The 17541-nt window shown below is 38.4% G+C and overlaps 1 protein-coding gene across 1 annotated transcript in view; it reads left to right on the top strand.

The window, feature by feature from the left end:
* Positions 1-5494: 5494 nt before the first annotated feature.
* Positions 5495-17541, top strand: part of CFAP44 (cilia and flagella associated protein 44) — a 36950-nt gene continuing 24903 nt past the window's right edge. Inside the window, exons 1-11 of the mRNA XM_059466218.1 lie at positions 5495-5537; positions 7208-7385; positions 8389-8551; positions 9542-9644; positions 9962-10178; positions 11603-11717; positions 12232-12396; positions 13465-13620; positions 14241-14288; positions 15078-15177; positions 16399-16493. Coding sequence (XP_059322201.1) covers positions 5495-5537; positions 7208-7385; positions 8389-8551; positions 9542-9644; positions 9962-10178; positions 11603-11717; positions 12232-12396; positions 13465-13620; positions 14241-14288; positions 15078-15177; positions 16399-16493 — 1383 coding nt within the window. The remainder of the gene's footprint in view (positions 5538-7207; positions 7386-8388; positions 8552-9541; positions 9645-9961; positions 10179-11602; positions 11718-12231; positions 12397-13464; positions 13621-14240; positions 14289-15077; positions 15178-16398; positions 16494-17541) is intronic.

The following is a 17541-nucleotide window of genomic DNA, read 5'->3' as shown; positions in this document are numbered from 1 at the left end:
ATATATATATATATATATATATATATATATATTCTGAACACACAGGTGTATGGGAAGTTAGCCGAGCTGTGCCTTCCCGGGCCAGTGCGCCCCAAGCGAAGGGCGCATGGGAGCGCATGCTGAAGACTGCGGGCAGGAAGAATGTCTGGGGAATTCACGGAATGACAGAATCGGTTCGGTTGGAAAAGTTGGAAAACACCTCCGAGATCCTCCTGGCCAACCTGTGACCTAACACCGCAATGTCAACTAGAAGCACTGAGTGCTTCGTCCAGTCTTTCCTTAAACACCTCTGGGGACAGTGACCCCATCGCCTCTCTGGGCAGCCCATTCCAATATCTGATCATCCCTTTTGTGAAGAAATTCTTCCTAATGTCCAACCTAAACCTTCTCTGGCGCAGCTCAAGACTGTCTCCTCTAGATCTGTCGCTAATTTAATTTTCCCGCTGAGTGCTGAAAGGACCGCAACCGTGGCCAAAGCAGAGGTTACTTTAAAGAAAAAAACCGAACAACCCGAAGTAAAACAACCACCAGCCCCTGCAATTGGCCCGGTAGCGCCGCCGACCCGCCCGCTGGCTCCGCTCCCGGGGCGCTGCGCCGCCGCCGCCGTTGCCTGGAGACGGGAGCGCGGCCGCTCCGGGGCCAGGTACGGGGGGCTGTGGGGAGGCCGCGGCCGCTCCGGGCCCAGGTACGGGGGCTGTGGGGAGGCCGCGGCCGCTCCGGGGCCAGGTACGGGGGCTGTGGGGAGGCCGCGGCCGCTCCGGGGCCAGGTACGGGGGCTGTGGGGAGGCCGCGGCCGCTCCGGGGCCAGGTACGGGGGCTGTGGGGAGGTCGCGGCCGCTCCGGGGCCAGGTACCGGGGCTGTGGGGAGGCCGCGGCCGCTCTGGGCACAGCCGCCCCCGGCGGGCCCGCGGGTGCCGTGGGTTGTTGCCGGTAGCCCCGCTCCTCAGGGCCCCCTCTGTTCCCGCACTCTCCCCAGGGCCCCGCTGAGGCTCCCTCCCCTGAGCCCCGCGGAGCACCTGGTGTCCTTTGCCTGCCCTCTGCTATCCCCGCTAAACAGCAAGGAATGTCCCACAACAGGGATAGACCGTCCCGTACTTCATCTGAAATGTGGGACTTGTTGGGTTTTCTTCGCCATCTGTGAGGCAGTTAATTTTATTGCCTGTTGCATTTATGGTAATCCTCTCATACTCATTTTTATGATTTTTTTTTAAACGCTGTAAGTTAATCAGTAACTAGTGATGTCACCTGCTGTTATTTCTGCTTAGTAGAAACCTGGTAACCTTTATTCACGGGACAGCTTTAATAGACTTGAAACTTTTGCTTGCATGTGTCAGAGCTAGGATACCTGGATCATACAGAGGGCTACTTTAGGTGTAAGATTGTAAATTTGAGTTAGATTTATTTCTCCTATGAAATAGGAAAATACTTTGCATGTGTACAACATAGTAATAGTGAGGAGAACAATAGCAGGGCTCCAGTCCATCTCTTTTTTTCTTTCTGATGTGGAAGAAAGGAGACAATGGGGCTATGATAAAGCTAACATGTCTAAATCCTGCTTTATCCTTGCTGTCTTGGTCTCTGACTAGTAAATAATTTATATACTTAACTGCTGTGAGAATTGATACTTTTTGTTATTCTCCTTGCTCTCAAGTCTTCAACATGTTGTAAGAGCAGCCATATTCTCTAGTACTTTTTATTTTTTTCCATGGGATCTTGGGTTGATTACCTAAACTGGCTTTTATTACTAATTTTCTAGTGCTGATGGATAATGATATACAGACAGCACTAGTTTCTATGCCTGATTTACACTTGGATATTTTTCTTTCTGTATATAAACACTATAAGACTTTAATTTTCTTTTTTTTTTTAAATGAAATTAAGTTTTACAAGACTCTCCTGTTTGCCCATTTTGCACTCATCAGCAGCCCAGTAAATTGCTGATGTACTCTGATGTGGGCTGGAGGCAAAAATGAGTGCTGAGAGAGATGTTTGATGGTCTGCTGTTTTTCAAAAACAGATGAAAGATTAAAAAAAAAGTGCTGAGGAGACCATGGTTGAAAGTGAGTTAAAAAAACAGGACTTGGCAGATGGGAAGAGACCTGGCACATCCAAAGCAGAGCTAGACTCGAAGAAGAAGTCTTACCCTAGGAGAGATGATCAGTATGGCGTTCCTCGTGGCAGACATCCCCCAGAAAACCCAAAAGCTGCAGCTGTGTTTTAGATCAGTGCTACCCCCAGGTCAGGGAGAGCAAAGAGTGCAGCCTGGAAGGCTCACAGTGCAGTGCTAGGAGGAGTCAGGATTGGCAGTCCTGGGACAAACTGAGTTCCTTCATGTGGAATGAAAACAGCTAAAGAAATAACAATCTCTGCTGAAAGAAAGACCAAGTGTCTTTTCATTTTTATCTTTTCTTTTTTTTTAATCCAAAGCCCACCAATGGGTAAAGCTTTTCTACAAAAAAATTAACACATTTTGAAAGGAAACATAAAATCTAGCAGAAGTAGCACAATGTAGAGATAATTTTTTAATCTCTTGCTTATTGCTGGTACTAATAGCATTGCAGTTTTATTCTGCAGTAATAGTTCCCTATTTCTACACAAATTGAATTAGTGGTCATAACTTACGATCACTCTTCTGTGGATGTAAAAGCTGATAGGTGATGTCATTTAAGCACACTCAAGCAGTTCATGATGGGGAGAGACACCTTAAAATAATTGTTAGATATGTTCTGTTTTCTAAAGTAAAACTGTAGGCTGCATTTTGATAATTATTTAGTTTCTTGTATTTTATGCAGTTGAAGTGTCAGTCACAAGGTTTATGATGGCAAGAACTGCATTTATGAGGTCTACACATTTAAACACCTTTTTTTCTGGAAAGAAGAAAAGTGTAGGATGACAAAATAGAAAGAAAGTGGTGTCATCTCACTGAATTTGTTTATGTGTTAGCAAATAAAAAACCATTTGATTTAATTATGCTGTATTTTGAATAAATGAGACAATTATCTGAGATGAGAAATGACTTAATGTCCAAATTTACTGAGAAATTTTGAGAGGCTTCCATATATAAAGATTTTGTTTGGCAGCAAAATTGACAAAAAACCATTTTAGCTTTGAAATAACTGAAGTTATATGCCTGAATGAACACATTTCTCCATTCTGTGGCTTTTGAGAACATAGCTAAGAAAAGGGCAGTTTGAAAGAAAATGAAACTTTGCTGAAATTCCCAGCTTGTAGCACTTCCACTGAAACAAGGATAACCTGAATTCAGTCCTTACTGGGAATAAGTTCCTGAGTTCTTGGAAATGATGAAACTGACGTGGATCTGGTACAGTATTTCAAGTCAGTGTCTTGATTTACCAGGACCCGGAGGAAAATGTACTGCCCTGGTCAGGCATTGGCAGAAAAATTATGATTGCTGTTTTTTTTTTTTCTCACTAGACTTATCACACCAGTTCTACTTGTCATTATCTCAGTTTTCAGTACCAAAAGGCTTAAATCTTTCTGATTTAGGAAATCTGTTGTAAAAAAAACCTGCCAATTCCCCCCAGGAAAATAAAATCAACATTCAGAGAAATGCATGCCTTTGTCATGGTGAGCCTGCACAAGAGTTTTCAGGATCAGCCAACTCATGAAAGTCAGAATCTGCAGCCAAAGTAGACAAAGTTATCCCCTTGAGCCTCTTCTGAGTCCTTAAATTCAGAATTTGCTTTGGTGCTTGAATGCCATCACAAAAGTGTGCACAGTGGGCATTGCAGTATCTTTCTTTAACTAGAACCCAGATATCAATGCAAGTGGAAATGTTCATATCCTCTTTCAGCCTAAAGCATTTTCCAGATAGGAATTAATTTATACTGAAAACTATGATAGTCTTAATTTTTAGAAGATAAATGATTGCTAATTAGTTACAATAATTTGAAATTTTATAGCTCTTTTCTCTGTGGGTATCAAAACACTTTGCTAAGATGGGTAAGTATTATTATCTAATTTTTCACAGGAGATAACTGAGACAGCCAGAGGTAAAATGGCTGATACAAACTGTGCACATCATTATTGGGTTTGGAATTAGAATTCAGGTCTCTGAACACTCCACTATCTATTTATGCAAATAGTCTATAACTATTTCTTCAACTTCAGTGATATCAGTTGTGTTACCCCATTAAAAACTCATGAATTTCATTTAAATATATTGAGATGTATTGCAATTGTTTTCATTTGTTTTCTAAATGTAAAACTTTCTGCTTGTCTGTTTTCAAGTTTTTCTCACCACTCCTAAAGGATAAAATCTCATTCATAATTCTTATGTGAAATTATGCAGGAAAGTCAGATTACAGAAGACGCTCAGGACTCTTGGATGAAGATTGGCCATAGAACAACAAGAATGACATATCTGAAATATTTCTTTGTCCTCTTTGTCCTTCTCATGGGTGGCATTTTGTTAAGACACTTTGCATTTCCTGAAATATTGGAAAAGCCTGAAATTCCTCAAAATATTTTTTCCAAATGGATTCTGACCAAGAGCTGGGAACAGGAAATGCATTTTTAGGGACTTAGTGGTATCAAATCATGATTACAAATGAAGAGGTATTTGCTTGCATCCTGCTCATATTTCTTATTCTGAGTATTCATGTTTCTTTATATACAACTTCTCAATTTTCTGATTTTGGATAGTTTTTTTCATGCTGTAATATTGATGCAAAGTTGCTCCAATGTGCATTTTGAGGTGTTTCATTTGAAAATGGAGAACACATATGAAATCAAAAGGCAGAATAAATTTAAAGTAAGAGCAATGCTTATGCTTTTTTGCTTCTTTTTGAGACTTTTATAAAAATGGTCAATGTGTGTGGTTTTTATATGACAAATGTGGACCTTTTCCACTTCAGAGGAAAATAGTAACTAGTGAAAAATGTAGCACCCTGAAAAAGATGATCTGAAAGATAAAAATCATACAGGGGAGGGGTGTTATTAAATAGTTTAATTAAAAAAATGGTACTAACTTTTAGATTTGTTTTCTATTATCATCAAATGTTTTGAAGAAAGTGCTTTTTTTCCTCAAGGATTCATCTCTCTTGTTTTTCCATTCAAGATATTAGGTGATCTCAGAATGTCTATCTCCAGATATTTTTGTGAAGTCCGTCACAAAGGTGAAGGAATAGCCTTGTTGTCTCAAAAGCAGATCTCATCCCAGTGTATTAAAGAGAACCTCAACACATTTAAATCATGTCAGTTCCCACCATTACACAGTGTTTAGATGAAAGTCTTGCTGCAGCAATTTATTCAGATCCTGGAGTCCTAAAACCTCAGCCAATGAATTCACTCTACTAAGTAGGACATATCTTTAGGTTATCCATATTTGTATACAGGCAGAAGACAAAGAGCATCTTTGGGAATCTCAAAGCATTTGAGAGGAAATGAGAATGGTCTAAATGGCAAATAAAAGCAACAATACTAAAGGTTTGTCTTTACCACTGCCAGGGAGAGAGAACATCCACCTTTTCCAATGGAACAGGAACCAGCACAAGATGCAGAGGCAGAACCCAGTGGTGAGCATTTCCCTGTTATGTCCTGATTTCTGTACTGAACCTACAGTAACTTCTGGTTTCTTCCACCATTCTTCCACCACCCCTTTCTTACTTCAACTCCAGTTCCTGCTCTTGGTGTTTCCAAATTTTATTTTCACTCTAGTCATAGTGATGGTCTGGACCAAGCCATGTGCCTGCTGTTCCTGCTGTGCCTCAGCTCTCAAAGTCCCTTCCCTGAAAATTTTTGCTGCTTAGACCTGTCTCTGTAGCTAATACTGAAATCAGGTTTTTAACTCCACCAGACTCTTTCAGTCAGAAGCCAGTATTTTTCTTTTTAACATATTTTTCATCTTGAAATGGCTGTCCAGTGTCTATTTGAATTGACCTGCATGTCATCTAACACACTAGATCCAGGTAGCATGAATAACAAATCCACTTTGGAAGGATTTTTTGATGCATTGCTGCATTACTTTTGGCATTTGTTTGATCTTCCTCTTACACCTTTTTTCTGTTATAGGAGGTTTGTTTCTTTCCTTCCCCAGAGTTTTAAATTACTGGTTTTTGGAAGCAAACTTCTCCTGACACTTAGTGCTAAGCATCAGGAAGTCTGTTGTTGGGCAGAGGAGGTTCTTTTACTACTACAGAACTAAATATTTATTTAATATGGCATGTATGAGCAAATTAGTCAAAGGAATTCATACCTAAGAGAGTGATACCAATTATACTTTGCAAAAGAAAACAAAACTAGTGTTTCAAGTGAATCACCAACTGCAGAGGAACAGGAGGAAGAAGGGGAGCAAGTGGAATTGGACATTGAGAGCATTGCTGAGGATGGGTGTTCACTGAGGAGATGGTGGTACAAACATAAAACCCCCTGTATGTTCTAGTTTTCATTGTTTTTACAGTTATTATTAGCAACAGCCTAACAACCTCAGACTGTATTCATTTACAGTGATTGAGTATTTCTGCTCCCTGTCAGTTGGCTTAACTTTGCTCCTTGCTTGGCTGGTCTCTGCCCCCTTTGCTTGTTTCTCATGGCCCACCTAGGAGAGAAAACAGTCAGGATAGCATGCAGTGCTTACAAAATAGATTTAACCTGAGATAACCAACTGGAGACTTCTTTTAGCAAGTGCTAATGACTAGTTGGAAGTCAAGTTGACAGTAATTGTGCATTGCAATCCAGTGAGGAGCTACACTGGATCACACATTGGCAGTTTGCTTTCTTGAGGACAGGGGTGTCTTCTGGTGGTCCATTGTAAGTGGTTTAAATAATTGTTTTGTGTAACAAAACAATGTGCATTCAATAGCTAGAGAAAACAGACACTTTAAAATTTGTTTGGTTTCTAAAGTGGAGACCTAAATATCAAACAAACCTCAACTGAACTGCTTTAGTAAGTATTAAAGTTTTAAAACCAGTATTTTTCAAACAAATTTTTTTTTTGTTTAAATCCTTCAGTTTTGAATATTTACAGTAAAGTTTTTAAAAGCCTGAGGGAGTGTTTGTTGCAGTGTTCCAGTACAAGTAGTTGCTAAGACATGGAACCCTTGTTTTGAGCTATGAAGTATTGATTGCTTTATCAAAGGGGGTAAAGAGTTGTGACTCCTTCCCTTTTTATGGTCAGGTGCAAATATCAGCAACTAACCCAAAACATATGGTGAATATGAATTTCTGTTATGTTCTCACTTCTGAGGTGCAGAAGCCAAATTGGAAAAACAAGATAATACTCAAGTATCTTCAAAACCAGAAAAAAGTCCTGCGGAGGTAAAAAAGAAAATAAATGAAAACTTCTTCTACACGTATGAAGATGTATATTCAGGACCATATGTCACTAATGACACTGAGATATCCACCGACCTTCTTGTTTTTAAGTATCCTTTCTGTTGAGCTTGGGCGAATTCAAAGCTAATGATATTTAATTCTCAAAATTGTATTGGTCGAATTTGGAGTAGCCTATGTGGCATTAGCGGGATACCTTTGGTTGAGACACAGGTAAAAATCCTGGCCAGTTATGGTCCTGAGTGAATTTAATCTTAAGTATTGTCTTGACCTCATAAAGATTTCTTACTGGGCATAGTGCTTCCTGTCATAAGTACTCCTGTAGAACTAGATCATGGAGAAGCTAATGTGAGCAGGCACAAGACTGGCATAACAATACACCCTGCAAAACTCTCCCTTTCTCTGTAGCCACACTGGTGTTCCCCAGGAAGCTGAGGGGAGAGCAGAAGAGCTCCTGTATACCTCATAAAGGAGAAGTGGGGAAAGAACCAGGTAGATTTGTATTCTGGTGCTCGGGAGATCTAAACTCATAGAATGAAGGAAGTGGTGCCCATCAGTTAAGAGCTACAATAAGCTCTTGGGTAGGTATGGTCAAGTAGGGTAGGATATGATGTGTGACTTTTTGTTTATGCTGGTGGTTTTCTCTGCAGACACAGTTCAGTTGCTATTGAAGACTGCTATTCCCTTTTTTACATCTGCCTGTAAACAAGAAGTGAGTTTGAAAACTTGCTTGATCTTTGTATAACAGTTCCTGGTAATCTGATGCACATCTTTTACATTTCATTTGAAAAGAGAACACAGATAAAATATGAATTCCTTACAGCCCCAAATGATCAGAAGCAAGAGGTGTACCCACAGTGGAGGTGAAAAGATGGGCTATGAACTTCAGAAAGCCTTTACTTGTGCCTTCCTTTCAGTTATAGAGTCAAGATATATTTTACTCTCACTGTATACTGAAGAAAATTATCTCCTGCCATCAGGCTTAGTCACTAGTTTCAGTATTCCCATTTCAGTTTCAGTTAAAGCATTTCTATCCACTTAGTAAACTGTCTAGAAAACCAGTGTCTAATCTTTTCCTTATTGGACGGTTCCCAGACATTCTTTTGGATATGACTGTACCAGACCTGTAAACCTGATGGTAATGGATAGAGATACTGTAGGTTATGTAGCAGGCAACCAGGTGATCCTCCAGAGCCTGAGTACTAAGCATCAGAAACACATCCGGAGCAGCTGTGGCGGTGGCATTGGGTTTATCACAGTATGGCTTTTGTTTCTTGTTTAAAAACTTTAGTCACTTCCTAGGGAGAAAATGTTTGCTTGGTTATGGTTGCCAGGTATGGGAGACTTCTATAGTTGCACTTTAATATACATAAGAAAGTACATGGTATTGATTAAAGGAATGTGTGGATCATGCAGCATGGGCTTCTCATCCCATCTATATAATTGGCAGAGAACAAGTATCTGCACACCTTAGTCCCAGGCTCAGCTACCTAAAAGGACTGACAAGTCCAGCTGGGATTATTTTTACATTCTTATTTAAATCTTTTGGCTCATAGCAATTCTTTTATTTTTTCAACACTTCATTGGTCCTAATCAAAACTGATACTAATATAGAGTCCTACTTGCAATTAAAATTTAGAAAATCAAGCTCCCAGACAAATAAAGAGAAAAAGTGTCTGGTTTCACTCTAATAAATTTATCAAAAGCTTGAAGTATCAAGTTCTGTCTCTGAAGTACCTTACCATGTGAAAGCTCTGCTATCTCTGTTTTATTGCACATGAGCAAGGCTTTCAGCTCCAGACTGGTAGTCCTGCTTCATCGTAAGCATCCTTTTCTGGGGAATCAGTGTACATATTTAGACCTTCAGAGTAGTGTCATTCAGGATAGCTCTTCTGCAGCTGTCTGCTAAAGTAGATGGCTGCTGACACAAATGCTGCTATGGAAAGATTAGCTAGTGGGTTGAGTGAGGTAGGAATCGTAAAAGGATGGATCACAAAGTAGATTGTTTTACCATTTGTGATGATTCCACAGTATATGTGGGATATACCATTTTGTGTGCATAGTGGCTTCACTCTGATATTGAGCCATAGATTGACAGTTGTTCAGAATAAACACACAGAAAAATGCAATCTAGTATTTATGGCAGTATGTTTTGACTAATGAGTGGGTGAATACAATAACTCAGTAACTATCAGGATAAAGACAAAGGTGTTATTACAGCATGCAACAAGACTTCTGCTTTTTCAAGGCACACCCTAGTAAGGAGTACTTTGCAGTAGGAGAAAAAGGAAAGAAGCCAAACATTGTCATCTACACATATCCTTTGGTGAGGCCCTACAGAATACTGAAAGGTAGTGTAAAACGTTCTATTTTTGTTTTATACAGATGGACTAGTGTTTAAAGATCCCAGCAGATGGAGTAGTGGATCATTTTTAGTTTAGAAGGAAATAGAATCTTCTGGTCCTTCACAGCAAAAATAGAAAACATTCGTTTCAAGTTTTTATTGCATGGGAAGAAACTTCTATTTGATAGAGATAGCCAACCTAAAGCCATTACCTATTGAATAAAAAAATGATTTCAGTGAATGTTGAGCTCCTTCTGAGTAGATTTTTGTGTTGTTTCTACCTCTTTCCTGTGCATGTGTTTTGGGTCTTGTACATTTCTTTAGGTGGAACAGAGGTAGCTTATGTTTTTGGTGATTTCAACCGTACTGGCTCTTTGCTGGCCAGTGTTGGGAGCAGCCCTGACTACATGTTGACCATCTGGGACTGGACACAAGAGGAGACTCTGTTGAGGTCAAAAGCTTTTGCACAGGATGTTTACAAGGTCATGTTTTCTGCTGAGAATGAAGAGCATCTGACTACAGGTGGATTAGGACACATCAAGTAGGTTTGCTGTTTAGGATTAATACATAACACCTCTGCAGTCATAATACATAGTAGATGATTAACAAGAATGTATCATTAGCAATCGTACCAATGAGGAATGCTATTTTACCTGGCCCTTACAATTACAAAAATTAGGATTTTCAAATTCTTCAGCAAGTCAAACAAGTCTTTCAATATCTTTGCTGTCCAAATAGGATGATGCTTGATGTTAAATGTCAGTACCTCTGGCTCCATTCTTCAAATTTCAACAAGCACTGGGAAGTAATGAAAAATTCTTAATGTATGTATGTCTTCTAGCTGGTAACATAGGATATTTACCATATTTACCTTCTGTGCCTTCTTTCTTTCTTTCTGTGCTTTCTTTCTGTCTTTGATTTTTGAGCTCATCTGTTCCTTGGGCAGCCATTGGAGCTGGTTGCCAAGTCATGGATCAGAAACCCTCTGATCACACCAAAAGCCTACAAAAGATGTTTCCATACATTCCCCTCCCTGCTTAGTTCATGGCTTCTTTTATAAAACAGGGTCAAACACCCAACGACTTTAAACTTTCTTTCTGTGTTCTGTGCTTAGCCAGTACTCAAATGTTAACACAGCAGAATCTTATGCTATGAGTGGGATTCTGTTGTAATAAAAATGATATCTTTAAAATGATAATGCATCTTAAGTTTCTTTGTATTTTAATGGGGAAATCAGATAAAAATCTGAGATTTGCTTTATAATTTGGTTGCAAGGTGGGTCTGAAATAGCAAATTATTTATTTAGACACAGAACAAGTGTAGTTTAGAAATCTGACTAAACAAAATCTCTTATAAACTTTCTTTTGAGCTGAAATACTACAAATAACCTCTGATACAGATTTTATTACATGATAAACATGACCTTTCACCCAAATGTGGACTCAAATTACAGTTTCCAACAGTCATCTTAAAAGTAATGTCTCCTGCACACACAGGAGACACTAACATTTAAGATAAAGCCTTTGCCTCAGTGAGATTTTATAGTAGAGTTTAATTCCACAAGAGGACTTGGATGACATTTAATGAAGTCCTTAGAGCCTTGGGTTTACAAAACTGAGCATTATACACCCCACAGCAAAGATAAAATAGATATTCCTAAGTATGTGTATGAGCCGGAAAGATGTAGATGTGGATTTTACACTTCTTAATTTTTAATAGTAGTTTAATCTTCATTCTGCTTATTCCAAATCCTTTTCCTGGCTTTTTCGTAGGAGTGGGATAGGGAAATGTTTGTGTAGATGTAAAGCTTTATGTCATTTTCAAAAAAACAACCCCAAGTTCTCCTGCAAAAAGGAGTAATACATGAGTAAGGCATGCCTGGTAAGAGTACTGCAATGTCTAAGAGCAATTGAACAGTGTTTAGGAAATCTTGTATCAGTGGGGGGTGTTTTTTTCTGTACTCAGGTTCTGGAAGATGGCTCTCACATTAACTGGTCTCAAGTTGCAAGGAGCTTTGGGCAGGTTTGGGAAAACAGCAGTGTCTGACATTATAGGTTTTGTGGAGCTGCCTGATGGGAAGGTAAGTGAGAAAAAGTGGCCAAATGCAAAAATATTATGTACCCTTTTAGGCTTTGATATAAAGTCTGCTTTGTAAGTTAGAGAGTTACTATTTGCTTAAAAATGTTTTTAATCAGGCCCGTGATGCACTGTTCTGAAAAGAAAATATTGCCATCAATTTGCCCAAAATCCCAGTCTTGCTTTGTAATAATTGGAAAATAGTTAGTGTTGTAATTCCCAGAATAAAGATCTGGGTTGGCTTAGGGCAGAGTGTCTTCTAATGTGAAAACATTAGTGTACAGAAATACAAAGAGACTGTTGGTCCCAATCTTCACCAATTTCAGTGCATGCAAATTATGTCACATTGCTAAATAGTTGAACCTCCTCACCCTTTACATCTTCTCTTGCAAATGTCTGTACTTTGCCACTGCTTTGATGCTTTCATGGAAGGAAGCCACAAATGTTGATTGGGTTCTTGCCTGCTTCTGCACAATTACATGCAGGTACTTGCATACTTATCTTCATTTGCATTGAAGGTTGTCTCAGGAACTGAGTGGGGCAATTTGCTGCTTTGGGAAGGTGGCCTCATTAAAGTAGAGCTCTGTCAAGTTGGACACAAGCCTTGTCATGAGGGCCCTATCAGCCAGTTAATTTTTGATGAAGGAGACCTTTACTCTGTTGGAAAAGATGGTGTCATTCGGGTGAGTTTTTCTTTTGCTCTGCCTTTAGGTGTGCACATGTATGGTCAGCAGGTAAGTATTATGTATTTCCTTTACCAGATTTTTGGAGGATAGTTTATTTCCAAAAATTATTTGGTATAACGAAGAAAATAAGAGCACATCTCCACAGTATATGTGTTTGAACTGGATAGCATGGCATGCAGTTTTCCTTGTTTAATAGTAATAAATAAATCAGCTTTTACTTTAGTAAATCAAAACAATCTTCAGTGGTTTTCTAACAGCTTTGTTCCTGACTACATTCTAGCATTGTATAACTTCCAGGCCTATTAACATGTGGTGTTATCTAAAAGATAAAAAACAAGCTACAGGAATATTTGAGATTAATTTTCTGCATGTTTAAAAGCTCAGATTATTAATGTTAAAATAACACAGTAATTAACTAGCATCTCAAAGATACATGTCCTAAAATGGCAGAAAATTAAAGAAAAAGCATCCTGAAGTTAACAAATAATTCTATAAATTAAGGTCAAAATGTTTTCCTTATGCATCACACCACTTTCTGATCTCACCTGTCAATGATCAAGAATTTTGCAATCTTATTTCCCTGTTCTTTAAGGGAGAACATGATATGTCTTCTGGTGATGTGTGGAATGGCCAGCATAATCAATGGTATACTGACCTATAGACAGTGGAGGGTTACAAACACTGTTGTTGTTGTATTTTACAGGTTGGTGTTTTCCCTTAGGAAAATTCACTTGATTATAAGCGTGCTAACTGATGTGGTGTCCTTATCGTACAGAGCCGAACATGGAAGGGTTAGACTTCCCATTACTGTGTGCTGCCTCAGTATGAGCCATGCTGAGTGCCCACAGATACCATTTATTCTGCATAGTTCTGAAGTTGCCATGTACAGCTCTGCTAGTGTCAGGGCTGAATTGAAGCTCCAGTCACTGTTCTAGTTATGTTCAAAGCAGTGATTTTGCTTTCTTAAAATTTTGATTTTCCATCTTTATTGTGTATGAAAACCACCTGGTCTTATAAAAAAAGCTTTTTTTTTCTTCTTTTTTTAATGCTTCCAATGCCATGAAGATGTGGAACTTTGAGATAGTAGATACTGCTGATCCTGTGGATGACACAGGGTTAGTGGAGATGGAGCCTATGAATGAACTTTGGCTTGGCAAGAATGTCAGCCTGAATTTCATTACAAAAATTCATGACCAGGGACAGTCCTTCTGGTTGGCTCAGGTAAGACACACTCAGGTACATGCATCTCTGTGGAGAAGCACAAAATGAGGAACATGCTGGTAAGTAATAGTAGGAGTCTATTTACAAATCAGAGTGTTTCTTTTTAGTAGAATTCAGTCTTCTAGATATATAGAAAATATTCTTCTTATCTACCTACCTACCTACCAACAGGTTTGTTGTTTTTTTGTTTTTTTTTAAACACAGAAACAGGCTTCCTAGAGAGGTTGTTTAAGTTCCAATCCTGTCAATGTTTAAGAGGCATATATAGAGGACTTTAATAATATAGTTTAAATTTTGGTCAGGCCTGAAGTGATCAGGCAATTGGATGAGATAATCCTTGCAGGTCCCTTCCAATTGAATTATGTTATGTTATGCTGTGCTGTGTTTTTAGTGTATAGTAATGTGTGAGACTCTGGCATAAGAATAGGAGAATGCCAAAAAGTATTGTCAAGTTCTATTACCTTAAAGTGATGAAAGGGATTCTTAAGACCAACATAATTGCATTTAGTAATTTTTGTTTCACAGTGATAATCATTAAGGACTTTTTAAGAAGTCACCATGTGCACTTTTATTTCCAAATTGAGTCTGAAAATATTCAATTAATGTGTTTTTTTCTTCAGGATACAAGTGGATCAATATGGAAGCTGGATTTGACTTTTTCAAATATGGTAATTTTGTTTTTTATTTCTTCTGATTTCTTCAGTTCATTTGCAATAGGAACCATGTCCTATGACATCCTGTAACTATAATGGTTCCATCGGGAATGAAATTTGTGTTTTGTGAAGTTGTATGGTAGAAACTTGTAGCATTGAAACAGATATTTTATTTCCTAAAGTTTTCAAACATAATTGATTGTAATGATTGTGCAGGATGGTAAAGAGAAATTTGATTTTTGATTCCTGAAATTTCAGCTGCCAAATTCAAGTTACTTTAAAGGAGTTTAATTCTGTAAACTGGTAATGAAAGCTGCATGGATGCAAGAAATGAGTTCAAGGAGTGTTGCTATTTTCTCTATAGACAGGTGTTAAAACTAATCCTTACTGTAGTCTTTAAATGACAGAAAGAACTAGAAAAAAATAAGAAGAAGATGAAACACATTTGAAGGGTTTTATCCTACTAGTAACTAGTGTTACTGCTGGGGATGTTTTTCATGGAGAAATAGATGAGAGAGGTGAAAAAGTGGTATTTAATTTTTGCTCTGGAACATAATAAAGTTAATAGGAACAATCCCTTGTGGGGAATAGAATTCTAACGTGAAAAGTAAAATATGTTCCAAGAATTTTACGGTAAATAAAATACACATACTATACAAACTAATTGTATTTAATGTAAAAAAAAAAATGTTGCAAAGTCTGTAATGTCTTGGATGATTAAATTATTTCCCAGGCAGCATAAGCTCAAACTGGTGAGCACAAGTGTAAAATGCAGCATAATTTCTCTTCTGTTTTGCACCGCAGAGCCATGACCCAGAGCGTGTGTGTACCTTCCACTCTGGGGGGATTGAGGCCATCGGTGTCTCTCCCTTTACATGCCTGATGGCCACCACAGCTCTTGACCGTGAGTGCACTGTTCCTTTCCTCTCATGCCACTGCCATTATTGGTTTTGAAGGGCAATGATGCTTGGTTTGGAGCTACTGTGTTTTGTTTTTGTGCTTTTGCTATTGCAAAGTCACTGTACATCCAATTGTTATTCCTGGGATCAGTTCTTTAATAGTTAAGGCAAACCATGAAGGTTTTGAAACAATACTTTAAGACTCCTTCATCCTAAAAGCCTGGGATTGTAGCAATGGAAGTTTTTAATGAGAAACTTCATGAATTGTTTGTTCTGAAGGAATGGCTGGAAAGGTGAGACATCTGGTGTGAGTAACAGTACTTGTATTCAGTGCTGGGTTTAATAAGTTTTGGGATTTTTATCTTGTAAGGAATTACATGCACCTGCAGCATTGTGTAAGCCATTGCAAATATTAATGTTTGTGTCTTTCTTAGAAAATGCAATACCTATTATGCTCTCATGAACAGATAACAAGCAATTACAGACATATTCACTTAACTTGTATAGATGTTGCTGTTTAGGCCTCTCAATGTTAGCTTTATTGTGCTTTGAAAGAAGAACTACTGGCCAGAACACTAACAATGTCATTTACACTGTTCAGAAAACATTACAAGGTCTTTTAATTAAATTCTTGTCAGTACTGTCTTGTAATTCGTCTGCATTATGCAATGCAGATATTCTTCTAGCCTGAGGACTAACTCCTACCAGTTGAGCAAACTACGTTTCACATAAATGCTAGTTGGAAGGGAATTTTATGCAATCAGTATGTGTGCCTATGAATCTGGTTATTTTCCTCTAATGAAATCGGATCTTTTGTGGACAGTCTCCTATGTTTTCTTCCCTAGGCAGTTCTAAATAGTAGCCTATCATCTTTTCCTATTTTGTCAGTACAGATTTTCCGTAGAGTATGCCACAATTCTGTGCTCACTTGAAAATTACATGTAGATTGTCAGCCTGGGACTTCTTATTACAACCCTCAGCCTCAAAAACTCTTTGTTCTGTATAAGTTGAAGAGTGAAGAAATCATGTATTTTGTTCATGAGCACCATGTTAGCTATGGTGCTCTGTAACCATCAGTCATCTTTCATGCCGACATTTTGTTACTCAAAAGAGAAAACATACATTTAATCCAGATTTTAATTCAAATAAATAGACATTTCTCCATAAATCCTAACATGTAAGTGACATTGCAAGAAATAAATTCTTACTGTCTCCTTTCCACACAGGGACAGTGCGCATCTATGATTTCAGCAGCAACAGCCAACTGAGCTTAATCAAGTTTAAACAGGGAGGAACAGCGCTGGCATGGGCACCGGCTATTGTGAGTGTTTCCTAGCCTCTTAGGCAAAAATTCATCAAGGAGCCTATGAGCCTGCCAGCATCCAGGAAGCTGCTCAGCAAACAAGACATTAGAGCTCACTTGTTAGGCCATGGTGAAATTCACTGTAGCAGGATAGATAAGTTTGTGGGGTAGTATGTTTGTATACAGTATGGGAACAGTTTAACTTTACTATGGGTTTTCATAAATTTTCCTTCCTAAAATTTTAAAATCAGATTTCTGTGTGCAGTATGGGAAGTAGTCTGAGTTTTTAGACTAACAGCTTCTATTTAACCCACACAGAGCAAATGTCAATTAACATGAGTTAGTTAACACATTTTGAAATGACAGCCCAGACAAATCACAAACATTTGGAGATAAATCATTAAAAACTGTTGCCAGAACTGATCATTTGTGGAATGTGGAGTCTATCACTTGTAGGCATATTTGCTAATTTTAATTAGTGTCTAGTCATGTTCTTGAGAAAACATAGCAGCCTGGTGGATTAATAACAAGCAAATTTAGGAGGCAAATAATTGAATGTTCAAAGTGAGGGTTCCACTGGGAGAGTGCCTTCATTTTATAAAAGTTATTATTTCATAAAAATGTAATTCTGGCCATGCAGGCTTTCAGAGATGCTGTTAAGTGGTTACCTGTACCTTCAGGAGGCAAGATGTCTGCCACAATAAATTGTACAGCATCACAAAACTGACTCAGTTCAGTTTTATGAAAGTTATTACTTGACACAATCTGAAAAACAAAAGGCACTTAGTCTATCCAGCTGCATTTAAAATTGCATTAGGTACTTGGTCACAATTTAAAAAGTGCAAATGTATTTTAAAATCTCTGCTATTAATCTAAGAAAACTTAGTCCAACGTACTTTGAAGCGTCTGTATACCATAATCTCCTCATAGGCAAGCTAGCAGTGTCTTTGTTAGATAAGTGAATAGTGACAAGTCAGCTCATAATCGCCTTCAAAACATTACCACGTATGCCAAAATATCAGCTAAATCCACAAGTCCAGCTATATCCAGCTAAAACACAGGCCTG

This window comes from Ammospiza nelsoni, chromosome 2 (assembly GCF_027579445.1).
Source record: "Ammospiza nelsoni isolate bAmmNel1 chromosome 2, bAmmNel1.pri, whole genome shotgun sequence".
In the NCBI taxonomy this organism is placed as follows: domain Eukaryota; kingdom Metazoa; phylum Chordata; class Aves; order Passeriformes; family Passerellidae; genus Ammospiza; species Ammospiza nelsoni.
The sequence above is the reverse complement of the archived record's forward strand: the minus strand, read 5'-3'. Positions and strand labels throughout refer to the sequence as shown.